Here is a 13,026-nt window from a genome sequence, read left to right on the forward strand (position 1 = left end):
ATATGAATATATTGAACCTTCAGCTCACTGTTCCTTTAACTGATTAAATGTTCTCTCTGTTGTCCTTCAGGCCTCGACCTTTTGACCAGAAGAAAGAAAGTGATTGTCTCCTCTCCTTCACCTGCTCTTCATCTCCTTTTCACTTCCTTCTCTCTGATTCTCTTTCTTAAACCTCCTCTCCTCCCTCTCTCCTCTCCCCTTCTCTCCTCTCCTCCCCTCCTCTCTCCTCTCCTCTCCTCTCCCCTCTACCCTCCTATTCTCTCCTCCCTCCTCTCCTCTCTCCACTACCCTCCTGTCCTCTCCCCTCCTATTCTCTCCTCCCTCCTCCTCCTCCTCCCTCCTCTACTCTCCTCCCTCCTCTCCCCTCCCCTCTTCTCCTCTCTCCTCTACCCTCCTGTCCTCTCACCTCCTATTCTCTCCTCTCCTCCCTCCTCCTCCTCTCCTCTACCCTCCTCCTCTCCTCTCCTCCCTCCTCTACTCTCCTCCTCCCTCCTCTCCTCTCCTCCTCTCCTCCTCTTTACCTAAAACAGTCTAATAATGACTTTAATCTGGTGTGCATGTGTGTTTTCACGCTGCCTGATGATCGGTCGACATGCAGACCTCCTGCTTGCCGCCATGGAGCCCTACAACATGCTAAGTAACCGTGGTAACCAGCAGAGGAGGGGGGGGGGGGTAGTACCCATGGCGATTGACACTCATCCTCCCACTCGTTGGGTGAGTGTGGTGTGTGACCTTCATCCAGGACTCATCCTCTGAAACCACTCTCTGTCGTTAGCGATTCTGTGTTTTTATACATGACTATACGACGTCACAGTACTAAATGGTAGTACTAGTGAGTACTACTGCTAGTATTCTTCTCGCAGTGAGTCAGAGCTCTGCAGGTTAAGAGTAATTTCTTCTTTGGCACCTTTAACGTGATCTTACACAACGCGAGTAAAGACGCGTGACTCAGATTGAATCAAACTTTATTGATCATCGCAGCAGCAAACAGTAACAGGATACACTGTAGAAAGTAAGACGTGAGGCGATCTGACCGTCGAGCAGAGAGATGATTTCTTATTTCATGCGTCTTTGTGTGGAAATAAAACTTTAAAAAGATGTAAATAACGAGCAGGCAGAAATCAGCTCTCAGCACCGTCGATTAGGAGAAACATTTTCAAAATAAAACAACGCGGCTGCTCTCCGTGTGTGTGTGGGAGTTTTAGTTTGAAAGGCGTTTGATTTCAGACCACAATAAGAACGATGTTATCAAACGTTTATTTGTTATCATGTGCAAATTGGTTTTACAAGGCGCTTTGAATTCACCCTTTTTAAGTGAGACTTCAGTGAGCTTAGCTAGCGAAGGAAGCTAGCGAAGGAAGCTAGCAAAGGAAGCTATCGGAGAATTAACAATAAGCTGCTAATAATAAATCACTATATATATATATGTATATATATATACATATATATATATATCACAGTTAAAATCAAGCAATACAAGTAATAAATACAGAAAAATATTTAAAAATCTGACTTATTTTCGCTGTGTTGTTGTTTTGTGTCATTTTGAAAACTGTAAATAAAATGTAAAAAACACACCATCTGTCTTCTTCTACTACTGAATGTGCAGCAGAGGTAGAAGCACACACCAAAAAAAAAAAAAAAAATCTTTTAAAGAGCAACGTCTTCAACTGGTGATGTCACGGAGGACTCCTGTACGCTGTGACATCACCGTGAGAGAACCAGAGAGGGGCAGCAACGGCCTTGTGAGGCGTTTGATGCACATTTAATGCTGGGAAAAAAGACACTTTACATGCCACAGATGAGCTTCAGTTTAAAAAACAAAATAATGTAATTAATGTGCAGTTTAATAATTTGTGCTCTCGATTTCACGCCACACACGATGCATTCATGGGATTTTAAAACACTTTTATTTTGAAAAATATGTAGATTTACTTCATACTTTGTGTTTTCTTAACACAAACCATCTTGAATCACGTCTTCTATGTGTCATTACTTTAATTGTTATAATATTAAGATCCCACAGGTCGAAGGCAAAGCTGCCCCTTCAAAATAAAGCAAAAAACTCCCCACTTTTATTTGATTTATTTAAACATGTAGATTATATAAATCCATGCTTTTATGTTGATTATCAATATGTGGCATGTTTTTAGGTTTTTTACATGTTTGAGCTTTTAGCTACAACAAACATACAAACTAATAAAACGTTAATAATTTAATTATTCTTGTGGCCAAAGTGCAAAAAGGTGTTTTCTGTCCTCAACAAGGACGCAAAAAAATTACTAATAATATATTAAATCCAGAGCATGAATTACTAAACTGTGCACACAAATTATTCTGCGTAATATAATAAATAAACCTCATTAAAATGTGTATTTGTGACACAGGTTAACGATCAGAAGGTCGTTTTTTGATAAAATAACCGGCGAAAAAAAAGACTTAAATATTCTAAAATGACTCTTTTTCTTTTCTTTTTTCTCCGACTCAGCTAAACTACATATAGTGCAACTTTAAATTAAGACATTGTTGTTATGTGTAAACACAAATACATCAATACACAACACAAATATTAGAAATATCATCACGTCCTCCAGAAACCTTCAAAATAAAACAAACCTCAGAGAGACAAAAGATTGATTAACATCTCAATAAACACGTGTTGATTTTAAATAATTCAACAAGGGACTGATTTTAAGCGATCGTTATCGATTAGTCAACAGGAAGAACATTAATAAGCAACAACTTCAGTGTTTGCTGCTTCTCAAATGTGAATATTTGCTTATTTTCTGAGTCTTCTAAGATAATAAAATTAATATTCTGACGTCATCTTCACTATTTTCTTACATTTTAATTGATCATTTAAATAGTTCTGTGATGCAGTTTTGATTTAAAAAAATAATAAAAAAGTACTTAAATTTCAGAATAAAATTTAACTTTGTGACTTTTCTAAAAAAAAAAAAAAAGTAGATTTTTGTCACAAACCTCTTAAAACAAGGTGATGAAGACGAGGCGTTCTTCATCCTGATGGCGTCTGAACCTCCTCAACATAAACTGCTTCATTATCTGTAAGAATCATCCGTTTTAAGAAGCTCTTTAGATGAAATGTAACAAAATATAGTTAAAAAAGTCCCCAGAGGACGAACCCCACGGAGCCTTTGAGTCTGCGGTGAAGAGTGTTTGTGGTGCTTCTGGAGGACGAGACAGAGACAGGCAGTAGATATGTCACAGGTTAAATAGAGCAGAGGTCTATATGACGGCAGGCAGCAGATCAAATCACGAGCATGACGATAAAAAGAGAGTTCAAAACGTTCCTTATCTGAGTGATCGGTGCTGAGCGGACAGAGAGGAGGAGACACTACAGAGCTTTACATCCAGCGCTTCAGAAGTCCAGAGGATGGGGGGGGGGAGTGGAGGAAGAGAGCAGAAGAGAAAAGAAGAAGGAACATGGTAAAAAAAAAGAAGAGAGGATGGATAGAAGAGGAGAGGAGACAAGGAGAGGAGAGTAGAAGTGAAGAGAGAACAGAAGGGAAGAGGAAAAGTAGGAGGGGGAGGAGGAAGACGAAGAGGAAAAAGAGGAGAGAAGAAAGAAGACGCGAGGAGAGGAGAGAGAGAAGGGCAGAGGAGATGAGGAGAGGAGAAAAAGGAAAAAAAGCATTTACAAAGGAGTTGTCAGACCAAGGTAACCGAGGAAGGAGTGTTTGGTGGAGGAAGACGAGGAGGAGGAGGAGGAGGAGGAGGAAGGAGAGGAGGAGGAAGGAGAGGAGGAGGCGGAGGAAGGAGAGCGAGGCTTCAGAGAGATGAGCGTCGTGATGGGAAGGAGAGGAGACAAATCCCTCCATCCTGCCCGGTCAGAGAGCGAGGGATGAAGAGCAGGAAGTGAGGAGGAAGAGGAAGAGGAGGAGGCGGAGCCTGCGGCGGCATGCGCGTTGGTGGGCGTGTGCAGCCTCTGGACGTGTGTGTGCGAGCGCTGATTGTCTCCGTGCACGTAGGAGGTGTGCGTGTGCACGTCTGCGGGGTGCTTCACCTTGCAGTGGAGGCGCAGACTGTCCCTCCTCTTGGCGCTGTAGGGACACAGCTCGCAGGTGAACGGGCGCTCTCCCGTGTGAACGCGCACGTGCTCCACCAGCTTGTTGGCCGTCCGGGTCAGGTGACCGCAGCGGTCGCACCGGTACTGGTTGCCCTGGCGATGGCCCTGGAAGTGGACCAGCAGCTCCTGTTGCCCCGGAAACGACCTCTGGCAGATGCGGCAGCGGTGCTCCGAGGAGGAGCCCCCCCCCTCCTGATGGGTTACCACGGCAACTGACAGGGAGGCGACGCTGGAGGAGGAGGAGGAGGTGACGGGGCACCTGGGAGTAGAGGGGGGTTAGGGTTAATGATGCTCACACACACACACACACACACACACACACACACACACACACACACACACACACACATATACACACATGTACACACACAAGCACATATATACACATATGTACACGCACACACACACCTACACACTCATGTATACACACACACACACACACACACACACACATACATACTGTATTAAAGTTGTAATATATTGTGGCAATAAAGTTGGGAATATTTCAAGAAAAAAACTCAAATATTTGCAAGTAAATTGTAATATTTTCAGAATAAAAGTGGTATATTTTCAGAATAAAAGTGGTAATATTTTATGGGGAAAAAAACATATATATTTTCAGAAATAAATCGTAATATTTTGGATAAAAAGGCAAAAAACTAATTTCAGAAAAAATAGCATAAAGCCATTAGACAAAAAATTCACCAAAAAAAAGTTGTAAAAATGTAAATATTTCAAGATTTAATAATATCATGAGCATGTATTCACAGTACTACAACTTAATATTCACTGTACATAAATATTACAACTTGTTCTCTTATTTACAACTTATTTACTCTCACACACACACACACACACACTCTCACACACACACACACACACACACACACACACCTCATCTCTCCATCAGTGCTCCCCCGTATGTGCGTGTTGGCGTGGGCCCTCATCTCTGCCTCCTGATTGGTCGAGTGGTCGCACACGCAGCAGTGCAGCGAGAAGGAGCCGCGCTCCCATTGGCGGTGGTCCGTCATGTGACTCTGGAAGAGGCCGCGGCCGTCCGTCTCGAAGCCGCACACGTGACACCTGCAGGGCACGCTAGCTTAGCTTAGCACGAAGACCGGACGCGGCCGCTCAACCCATCAGAACTCATGCATTAAAGTGTTCCGCTAGCTCCGTGAGGACACGTCCAGTATGTCACGGAGGGTCCTCACAGGTATAGCACAACACACCTGTGTGTTTCCTTACCTGTAGAAATAAGAGCAACCGGTGGTTTGATCTCTGCTGAGGCTGGTTCTGGTTTCTGTGAGAACAGAAGAACGTTCATTGTGACTCATGAGATGGACTTCTGTCTAACTCCTCAGGTCACCTCAGTGCTCCTCTATTATAAACACACAGGTAATGTGGTGACAGCATGAATGACACACAGAGACACAGTGAAGTCATGAAAGAGAGACGATGATGACATGAAGAACACTGAAGGGCTTTCAGTCACTTCAGAGGAGGAACATGGAGGAGACAAGGACTTCAAGACGGGAAGGAGGAGACTCATCCAACTGACACTTACTCACAGCAGAGGAGAGGAGAAGAGGAGAGGAGGGAGAGGAGACAAGGAGAGGAGAGAGAGAGGAGAGCAGAGGAGAGGAGAGTAGAGGTGGAAAGAGGGGAGGAAGAGAGGACAAGAGGAGAGAAGAAGAAATGAGGATAAAGGAGAAGAGGAGAGGAGACAAAGAGAGGAGAGTAGAGGTGGAGAGAGAGGAGAGGACAGGAGGAGAGAAGAAGAAACAAGAAAAAAAGTAGAAGATAGGGGAGGAGGAGAGAGGAGATAAGAAGAGGAGAGAGGAGACAAGAAGAGGAAAGAGGAGAGGAGATGAGGAGACAAGAAAATAAGAGAACAGAGGGAAGGAGAGGTGGAGAGGAAAAGAAGAAATAAGTAAAAAGGAGGAGAGGATGGATAGAAGAGAAGTAGAGAGAGGAGAGGAGAGGAGAGGAGACAAGGAGAGGAGAGTAGAGGTGGAGAGAGGGGAGAGGGGAGGAGGGAGGAGGAAGGAGGAAGGAGGGGAGACGAGGTGAGGTAAAAGCAGAAGTTCAGAGTTGGTGTCCTTTAATCCCTCCGCTGCGTCTGACAGTGTCATTCTTCATTATTGCATATTACACTGAGTGTGTGTGTGTGTGTGTGTGTAGTGTGTGTGTGTGTAGTGTGTTTGTGTGTGTGTGTAGTGTGTGTGTGTGTGTGTGTGTTGTGTGTAGTGTGTGTGTGTGTGCGTGTGTGTAGTGTGTGTGTGTGTGTGTGTGTTGTGTGTAGTGTGTGTGTGCGTGTGTGTGTGTAGTGTGTGTGTGTGTGCGTGTGTGTAGTGTGTGTGTGTGTGTGTGTGTGTGTGTGTGTGCGTGTGTGTGTGTGTGTGTGTGCGTGTGTGTAGTGTGTGTGTGTGTGTGTGTGTGTGTGTGTGTGCGTGTGTGTAGTGTGTGTGTGTGTGTGTGTGTGCGTGTGTGTAGTGTGTGTGTGTGTGTGTGTGTGTGTGTGTGTAGTGTGTGCGTGTGTGTGTGTGTAGTGTGTGTGTAGTGTGTGTGTGTGTGTGTGTGTGTGTGCGTGTGTGTGTGTAGTGTGTGCGTGTGTGCGTGTGTGTAGTGTGTGTGTGTGTGTGTAGTGTGTGTGTGTGTGTGTGTGTGTGTGTGTGTGTGTGTGTGCGTGTGTGTAGTGTGTGTGTGTGTGTGTGTGTGTGCGTGTGTGTGTGTAGTGTGTGTGTGTGTGTGCGTGTGTGTAGTGTGTGTGTGTGTGTGTGTGTGTGTGCGTGTGTGTGTGTAGTGTGTGTGTGTGTGTGCGTGTGTGTAGTGTGTGTGTGTGTGTGTGTGTGTGCGTGTGTGTGTGTAGTGTGTGCGTGTGTGCGTGTGTGTAGTGTGTGTGTGTGTGTGTGTGTGTGTGTGTGTGTGTAGTGTGTGCGTGTGTGTGTGTGTAGTGTGTGTGTAGTGTGTGTGTGTGTGTGTGTGTGTGTGTGTAGTGTGTGCGTGTGTGTAGTGTGTGTGTGTGTGTGTGTGTGTGTGTGTGTGTGTGTGTGTGTTACCATGAGGAGGTTCTTGGGAGCTCAAGAGAGGCGAGGAGCAGAGTGTATCCACCTTCACCTTCAGGACAGGACTGTAGAAAAGGAAACAAGTAAGTGAGCAGCAGGTCAGAGGTCAGAGTCTCCGTGACATCACCGATGGACGACAGGAAGTGAAGCGTCACCTGCTCCTGGTGGGCGGAGTCAACCTCTCCTCAGGCCGACTGCTGGATTTACTGACTCTCTCTGCAGGAAGAAGGAGAACGTTTAAATAAATATATATAATATTGTATATAGAGAGATATATATATATACACATATAAATATATATATATACGTGTATATATATATATGTATATATATATATATATATACGTATATATATATATACGTATATATATATATATATGTATATACGTATATATATATATATATATATATATATATATATATACGTATATATATATACATATATATATATATACATATATATATATATATATATACGTATATATATATATATATATATATATATATATATATAAATATATATATATACGTATATATATATATATGTATATACGTATATATATATATATATATATATATATATATATATATATATATATATATATATATATTTATATATATATGGCGTGTTTCTACCTGAGAGCTGGTGCAGCAGCGTGGACGCCAGGTTCACCGACATGTCCTGCCACAGCACGGCTCTGAGGCACTGGTCGGCCATCTTGGCTCCGGGGGAGAACTGGTCCTCCATCTTGGCCCCGAAGAAGAGCTGCTCCTCCGCCTTCGCTCCTGAGAAAACGCGGTCCGCCGCCACGGCCCCGGGAAGAAGCCGGTTCTCCATCTTGGCTCCTGAGGCAAACTGGTCCTCCGTCTTGACTCCAGAGAGGAACTTGTTGCTCATCTTGGCGGCGGAGAAAGGCCGCTCTGCAATTTTGGCTTTAAAGAGGAGCTGGTCCTCCATCTTGGCTCCGGAGAGAAGCTGGTCCGCCATCTTGGTCCCAGGGACGCCGCGATCCTCCATTTTCACCCTGAACTGTAACGTGCTGGTGTGTGCCGTCTTTGATCCAGGCTGGCAGTCTCCGGTGTAAAACGTGTCTTCTATCTTAAGGCCGTGGAGACGCTGGTCCGCCATCTTGGCTCCAGGGTGCAGCTGCTCCGCCGCCTTTTTGCCACAGAGACCCTGGTCTTCTGTTTTAATGCTGAAGACGTGGTGGCTCGCCATCTTCAGGGAATGTGAGGGTATCTCTTTTGGGATTGGTCGATCCTGGACGAGGTCAGAGGCAACCATTGAGTCGACTTCCATTGGCTCTTCTTCTTCTTTGACCCTCACCACATGGCTGCTCACTTCCTGACGCTCTGTGATTGACGGGAAATCTGTCAGTGTGCTTATTCAGCTGTCAGTAAACATGGTGTATACAAACTTCCTGTGGGTGGATGGATGGATGGATGGGTGGATGGATGGATGGATGGATGGATGGGTGGGTGGAAGGTTGGTTAGTTGGATGGAATGTTAGTTGGTTGGGTGGGTGGAAGGTTGGTTGGTTGGGTGGGTGGAAGGTTGGTTGGTTGGTTGGTTGGGTGGGTGGGTGGAAGGTTGGTTGGATGGAAGGTTGGTTGGTTGGATGGAAGGTTGGTTGGTTGGATGGTTGGTTGGGTGGAAGGTTGGTTGGTTGGGTGGGTGGAAGGTTGGTTGGTTGGGTGGTTGGTTGGTTGGATGGAAGGTTGGTTGGTTGGATGGTTGGTTGGATGGAAGGTTGGTTGGATGGTTGGTTGGACGATTGGTTGGATGGTTGGTTGGACGATTGGTTGGATGGAAGGTTGGTTGGATGGATGGTTGGATGGTTGGATGGTTGGTTGGATGGAAGGTTGGTTGGATGGTTGGTTGGACGATTGGTTGGATGGTTGGTTGGACGATTGGTTGGATGGAAGGTTGGTTGGATGGATGGTTGGATGTTGGTTGGATGGAAGGTTGGTTGGATGGTTGGTTGGACGATTGGTTGGATGGATGGTTAGACGATTGGTTGGATGGATGGTTAGACGATTGGTTGGATGGATGGTTGGATGGTTGGTTGGTTGGATGGAAGGTTGGAAGGATGGAAGGAAGGAAGAATGGATGGATGGATGGATGGATAGATAGACACACACACACACACACACACACACACACAGTTGTACCTGCCAGTTTCCTCAGCAGGTCTGAGGCCAGCGTGTCGGTGGCAGCGTTGCCGTCGGGTGTGTGTGAGAGCGACGGCGGCTCAGGACTGGCCCCGGGGCCGTCCGGAGAGAGGGCGAGGCCCGGCTCGTCCTGCTGCCCGCCACGCACCACCGGCAGGGCCTCGCGCCTCTGAGGCTCCGCCTCCGCCAGCCTCCCGGGATGCATCTGGGCCTTCTGGGTCGCCTCTGAAGAGACAGAGAGGGATGGAAGAAGGGCGTTGACTGTAAATAGAATTACAGCAGAGTTCACATTACAGCCTGATGATTGCACTCAACTCACCAAGAGAGAATAGCTTTCACACTACATGGCCAACAGTATGTGGACAATAGGAACCATGAGGAACCCAAACCAGGAAGTAAGAGAACACAGCTGTCCACATTTAGCCATATTACCATCAAGGATTTAAGGTTTTATTCATGTTTAAATTACAGTTTAAACATCAGATACAGTACTGTAGTACTACATATATTTGTTTACATGTGTGTGTGTGTGTGTGTGTGTGTTACCTGACAGCCTAATGAGGAGGTCGGACGCCATCTTGGTGCCGACATCCGGGCTGAAGAGAGAGGTGGCTGCTGGGAAAGGACTCGAACCAGCGGCGTCCGGCGTCTCGCTCAGCGAGCGAGCGTCATCCCCGGCTGTGTGTGTCTGTGAGTGCTGTGCGTTTGCGGGGTGTGTGTGTCGTTTGGCTGCATCAGAGGGAGGCTGCAACACACTCGACCCACGCTTCATTTTCCAGTGTGTGTGTGTGTGTGTGTGTCAAAAGAGAGGGAGTCAAAACTCAGAAGAGAGGAGGGCAAGAGAGAAGGAAGAGGAGGAGGACGAAGGCAGTGCTGCTAAAATAAGACGACTGTGTTTTTTAACATATGGAAGTGAAGAGCGCATGATAGAGGAGAGGAGAGAGAGAACGAGGGAGGATTTACAGTCGCTGCCTCTCATTGACCTGAAAGAGAGAAAGATGGAGAGAGAGAGAGGAGGTGAAGGAGGGGAGAGGAGGAGGAGGAGGGAGAGATAAAGGGAGGAGAAGAAGAAAAGGAATATGAACAAAGTGAATCTGTGAATGAATAAATTATTGGATGGATAAGACCCGATAATAAGGGGATAAATCATCCCCGTTATCGCCATGGAAACGGACCCCTGCTGAGTCGACCTTCCCGCCAACCAACAATCATCAGTTATGATCAATAACCAGCAATAACCAGCAATAACCAGCAGTTATTATGATCAATAACCAGCAATAACCTGCCGCCATGCATCACTTCTTGCTCCTTGATAAATAAAGTTTTAGATTTAATATTGAAACAATATTTTTTTGGGCCATCTTCAGTATGAATATGTGTATATTATATATATTTAATATATTATAATATAATAATATATTTATATATGTGTATAATTTAAATGTGAAAACAATCACCTCCAAAGAAATAAAATATATAATTAAATTATTTAATATAATATTTGTATTTATGCACATAATAAATGTGTGTGAATATTAAAAATATAATTTAAAAAATAGATAAATAAATCCCATTCTATTTTAGGCAGCTTGTTTTTATTGAATATAAAAATTAAAATAAAATAAAATATAGATTTAATGATTTAGTCTAGTACTGCTAGATTGGGACAATAAAATATCAAATAATAAAACAATAAAATTGATATTTAAAAAAAAAAGTAAAGTGGTCAAAAGGAATACAATAATATATAAAATAATATAATTTTAAACATAAAATATACATTGTTCATCAGAAAATCTGAATATTTGTTTAATTAACTTTAAAAAATGTAAATAAAATAAGCTTTACCTTTAAATGACATAATGTGTATTAAATTAACGTAACCGGCAGCCTGTTCATCGCCCCGGTAACCGTTACCCTCGTCGACCCCGTTTCGTTCAGCCTCCTGTCTCTAGGCGACACGGTACGGGGCTGCCGCCGCCACCGCATCCGCATGCGCATGCGCCACAGGGGAGCGAAAATGACCGGGCACCAGTTTCTCCAAAACACCCCCTCGGTGTCGGTCGGTCGGTGTCAAAGCCCCCCGGAGCCCCGGAGCCGTTAGCTACAGTTACATCTCTCCAACATGGCTGAACGGCACCTCAAGACCACCCCGAACACCGAGTCACAAAGTCATCTCCCGGTGTGGGCTGTCACGCGCACCGATTATTACCGATTATTTAGTAGAAGAAGAAAAAAAAATGTGGACGAATTTTTTTTTTTTTTTTTTTTTCAGTTACCGGGAACGAGGGCAGGTGTCACGAGCCCAGCCGTTACCCCCCTCCCTCGCGCTCTCTCTCTCTCTCGCGCTCTCCTGCAACATGGCTGAACGGTAACCCGACCTCATAAGACCTCAAAAGTCATTTTCACGGGTCAGCTAGCATCGATAACCGGCCGTTGCTAGCACGAGACTGACAAATCTCTCATCTTTTTCCTCCGTGACTTACCGGTACCGGGAGGGCAGGTGGTGGTGGTGGTGGTGCAGTCCGGGGCATAGCCTATATATAGACTATTATAGATCTCTTCCATGGTGAATTCACTCCTTCTTCTCCTTCTTCGTCTTCTTCTTCTTCTTCTCTTGTCACATTATCACACTCGCTTTCTTCACGGTTTGAGGAGATGATCCGTTTCTTTTTCCCCGAGCCCGAGGATGACGGGTCGGTCACCGAGCACAGGGCAGATGGAGGTTTCCGCCTCCTCTCTCTCTTTCTCTTTCTGTGTGTGTGTGTGTGTGTGTGTGTGTGTGTGTGTGTGTGTGTGTGTGTGTGTGTGTGTGAAAGAGAGAGAGATGCAGTAGTGTGTCTGTGTCCACGCGCCGGATCATAGCACAAGGGCAGGACATGCGTGAACCCGTGCGCACGCGCCCATGCTCGCGAACCAGAAAGCCCGCACACACACAGACTTGTGATACAGATACACGAGTACAGATACACACTCAGGTTTAACAGTACATGTAATGAACGATCAGTAGACACCAGTAGAAAGACAGTATAAACCAGTAGACATACAGTAGAAACCAGTAGAAAGACAGTAGACACCAGTAGACATACAGTAGAAAGACAGTAGAAACCAGTAGACATACAGTAGACACCAGTAGGAACCAGTAGACAGACGGTAGAAACCAGTAGACAGACAGTAGAAACCAGTAGACAGACGGTAGAAACCAGTAGACAGACAGTAGACACCAGTAGAGACAGTAAAAACCAGTAGACAGACAGTAGAAACCAGTAGACAGACAGTAGACATACAGTATACACCAGTAGAGACAGTAGAAACCAGCAGACATACAATAGACACCAGTAGAAACCAGTAGAGACAGTAGAAACCAGTAGACACCAGTAGAGACAGTAGAAACCAGTAGACAGACAGTAGAAACCAGTAGACTGACAGTAGATACCAGTAGAGACAGTAGAAACCAATAGCCAGACAGTAGAAACCAGTAGACAAACAGTAGACACCAGTAGAGACAGTAGAAACCAATAGACATACAGTAGACACCAGTAAAGACAGTGGAAACCAGCAGACATACAGTAGACACCAGTAGACATAGAGTAGAAACTAGAAGACAGACAGTAGACACCAGTAGAGACAGTAGAAACCAGCATACATACAGTAGACACCAGTAGACAGACAGTAGACACCATTAGAAACCAGTAGACAGAC

At 44.9% G+C, this 13,026-nt stretch overlaps 1 protein-coding gene across 1 annotated transcript; it reads right to left on the reverse strand.

The window, feature by feature from the left end:
• Nucleotides 1-948: 948 nt before the first annotated feature.
• On the reverse strand, nucleotides 949-12,129 carry LOC137874484 (zinc finger protein 827-like). Its single transcript, XM_068713176.1, has 9 exons — nucleotides 11,811-12,129; nucleotides 9,871-10,307; nucleotides 9,325-9,549; nucleotides 7,789-8,505; nucleotides 7,308-7,368; nucleotides 7,147-7,217; nucleotides 5,333-5,387; nucleotides 4,982-5,170; nucleotides 949-4,346 (listed from the first exon to the last, which is right to left on the reverse strand). The coding sequence occupies exons 2-9, from the start codon at nucleotides 10,094-10,096 to the stop codon at nucleotides 3,656-3,658; spliced, it is 2,235 nt and encodes a 744-aa protein (XP_068569277.1). The 5' UTR covers nucleotides 10,097-10,307; nucleotides 11,811-12,129; the 3' UTR covers nucleotides 949-3,655.
• Nucleotides 12,130-13,026: the final 897 nt, after the last annotated feature.

Source organism: Cebidichthys violaceus, unplaced genomic scaffold (assembly GCF_023349555.1).
Source record: "Cebidichthys violaceus isolate CVI_PGR_0920_01 unplaced genomic scaffold, fCebVio1.0.p SCAF_19, whole genome shotgun sequence".
NCBI lineage: Eukaryota > Metazoa > Chordata > Actinopteri > Perciformes > Stichaeidae > Cebidichthys > Cebidichthys violaceus.

Bases quoted from the DNA above. Each gene is read 5' to 3' on its own strand.
- LOC137874484 (XM_068713176.1), bottom strand. From the start codon at position 10,096: ATGAAGCGTGGGTCGAGTGTGTTGCAGCCTCCCTCTGATGCAGCCAAA. The intron at 8,506-9,324 runs GTACAACTGTGT...CGTCAATCACAG, and splicing joins CCTGCTGAGGAAACTGGCAG to AGCGTCAGGAAGTGAGCAGC. The intron at 7,218-7,307 runs GTGACGCTTCAC...CCTTTTCTACAG, and splicing joins ACTCCGCCCACCAGGAGCAG to TCCTGTCCTGAAGGTGAAGG.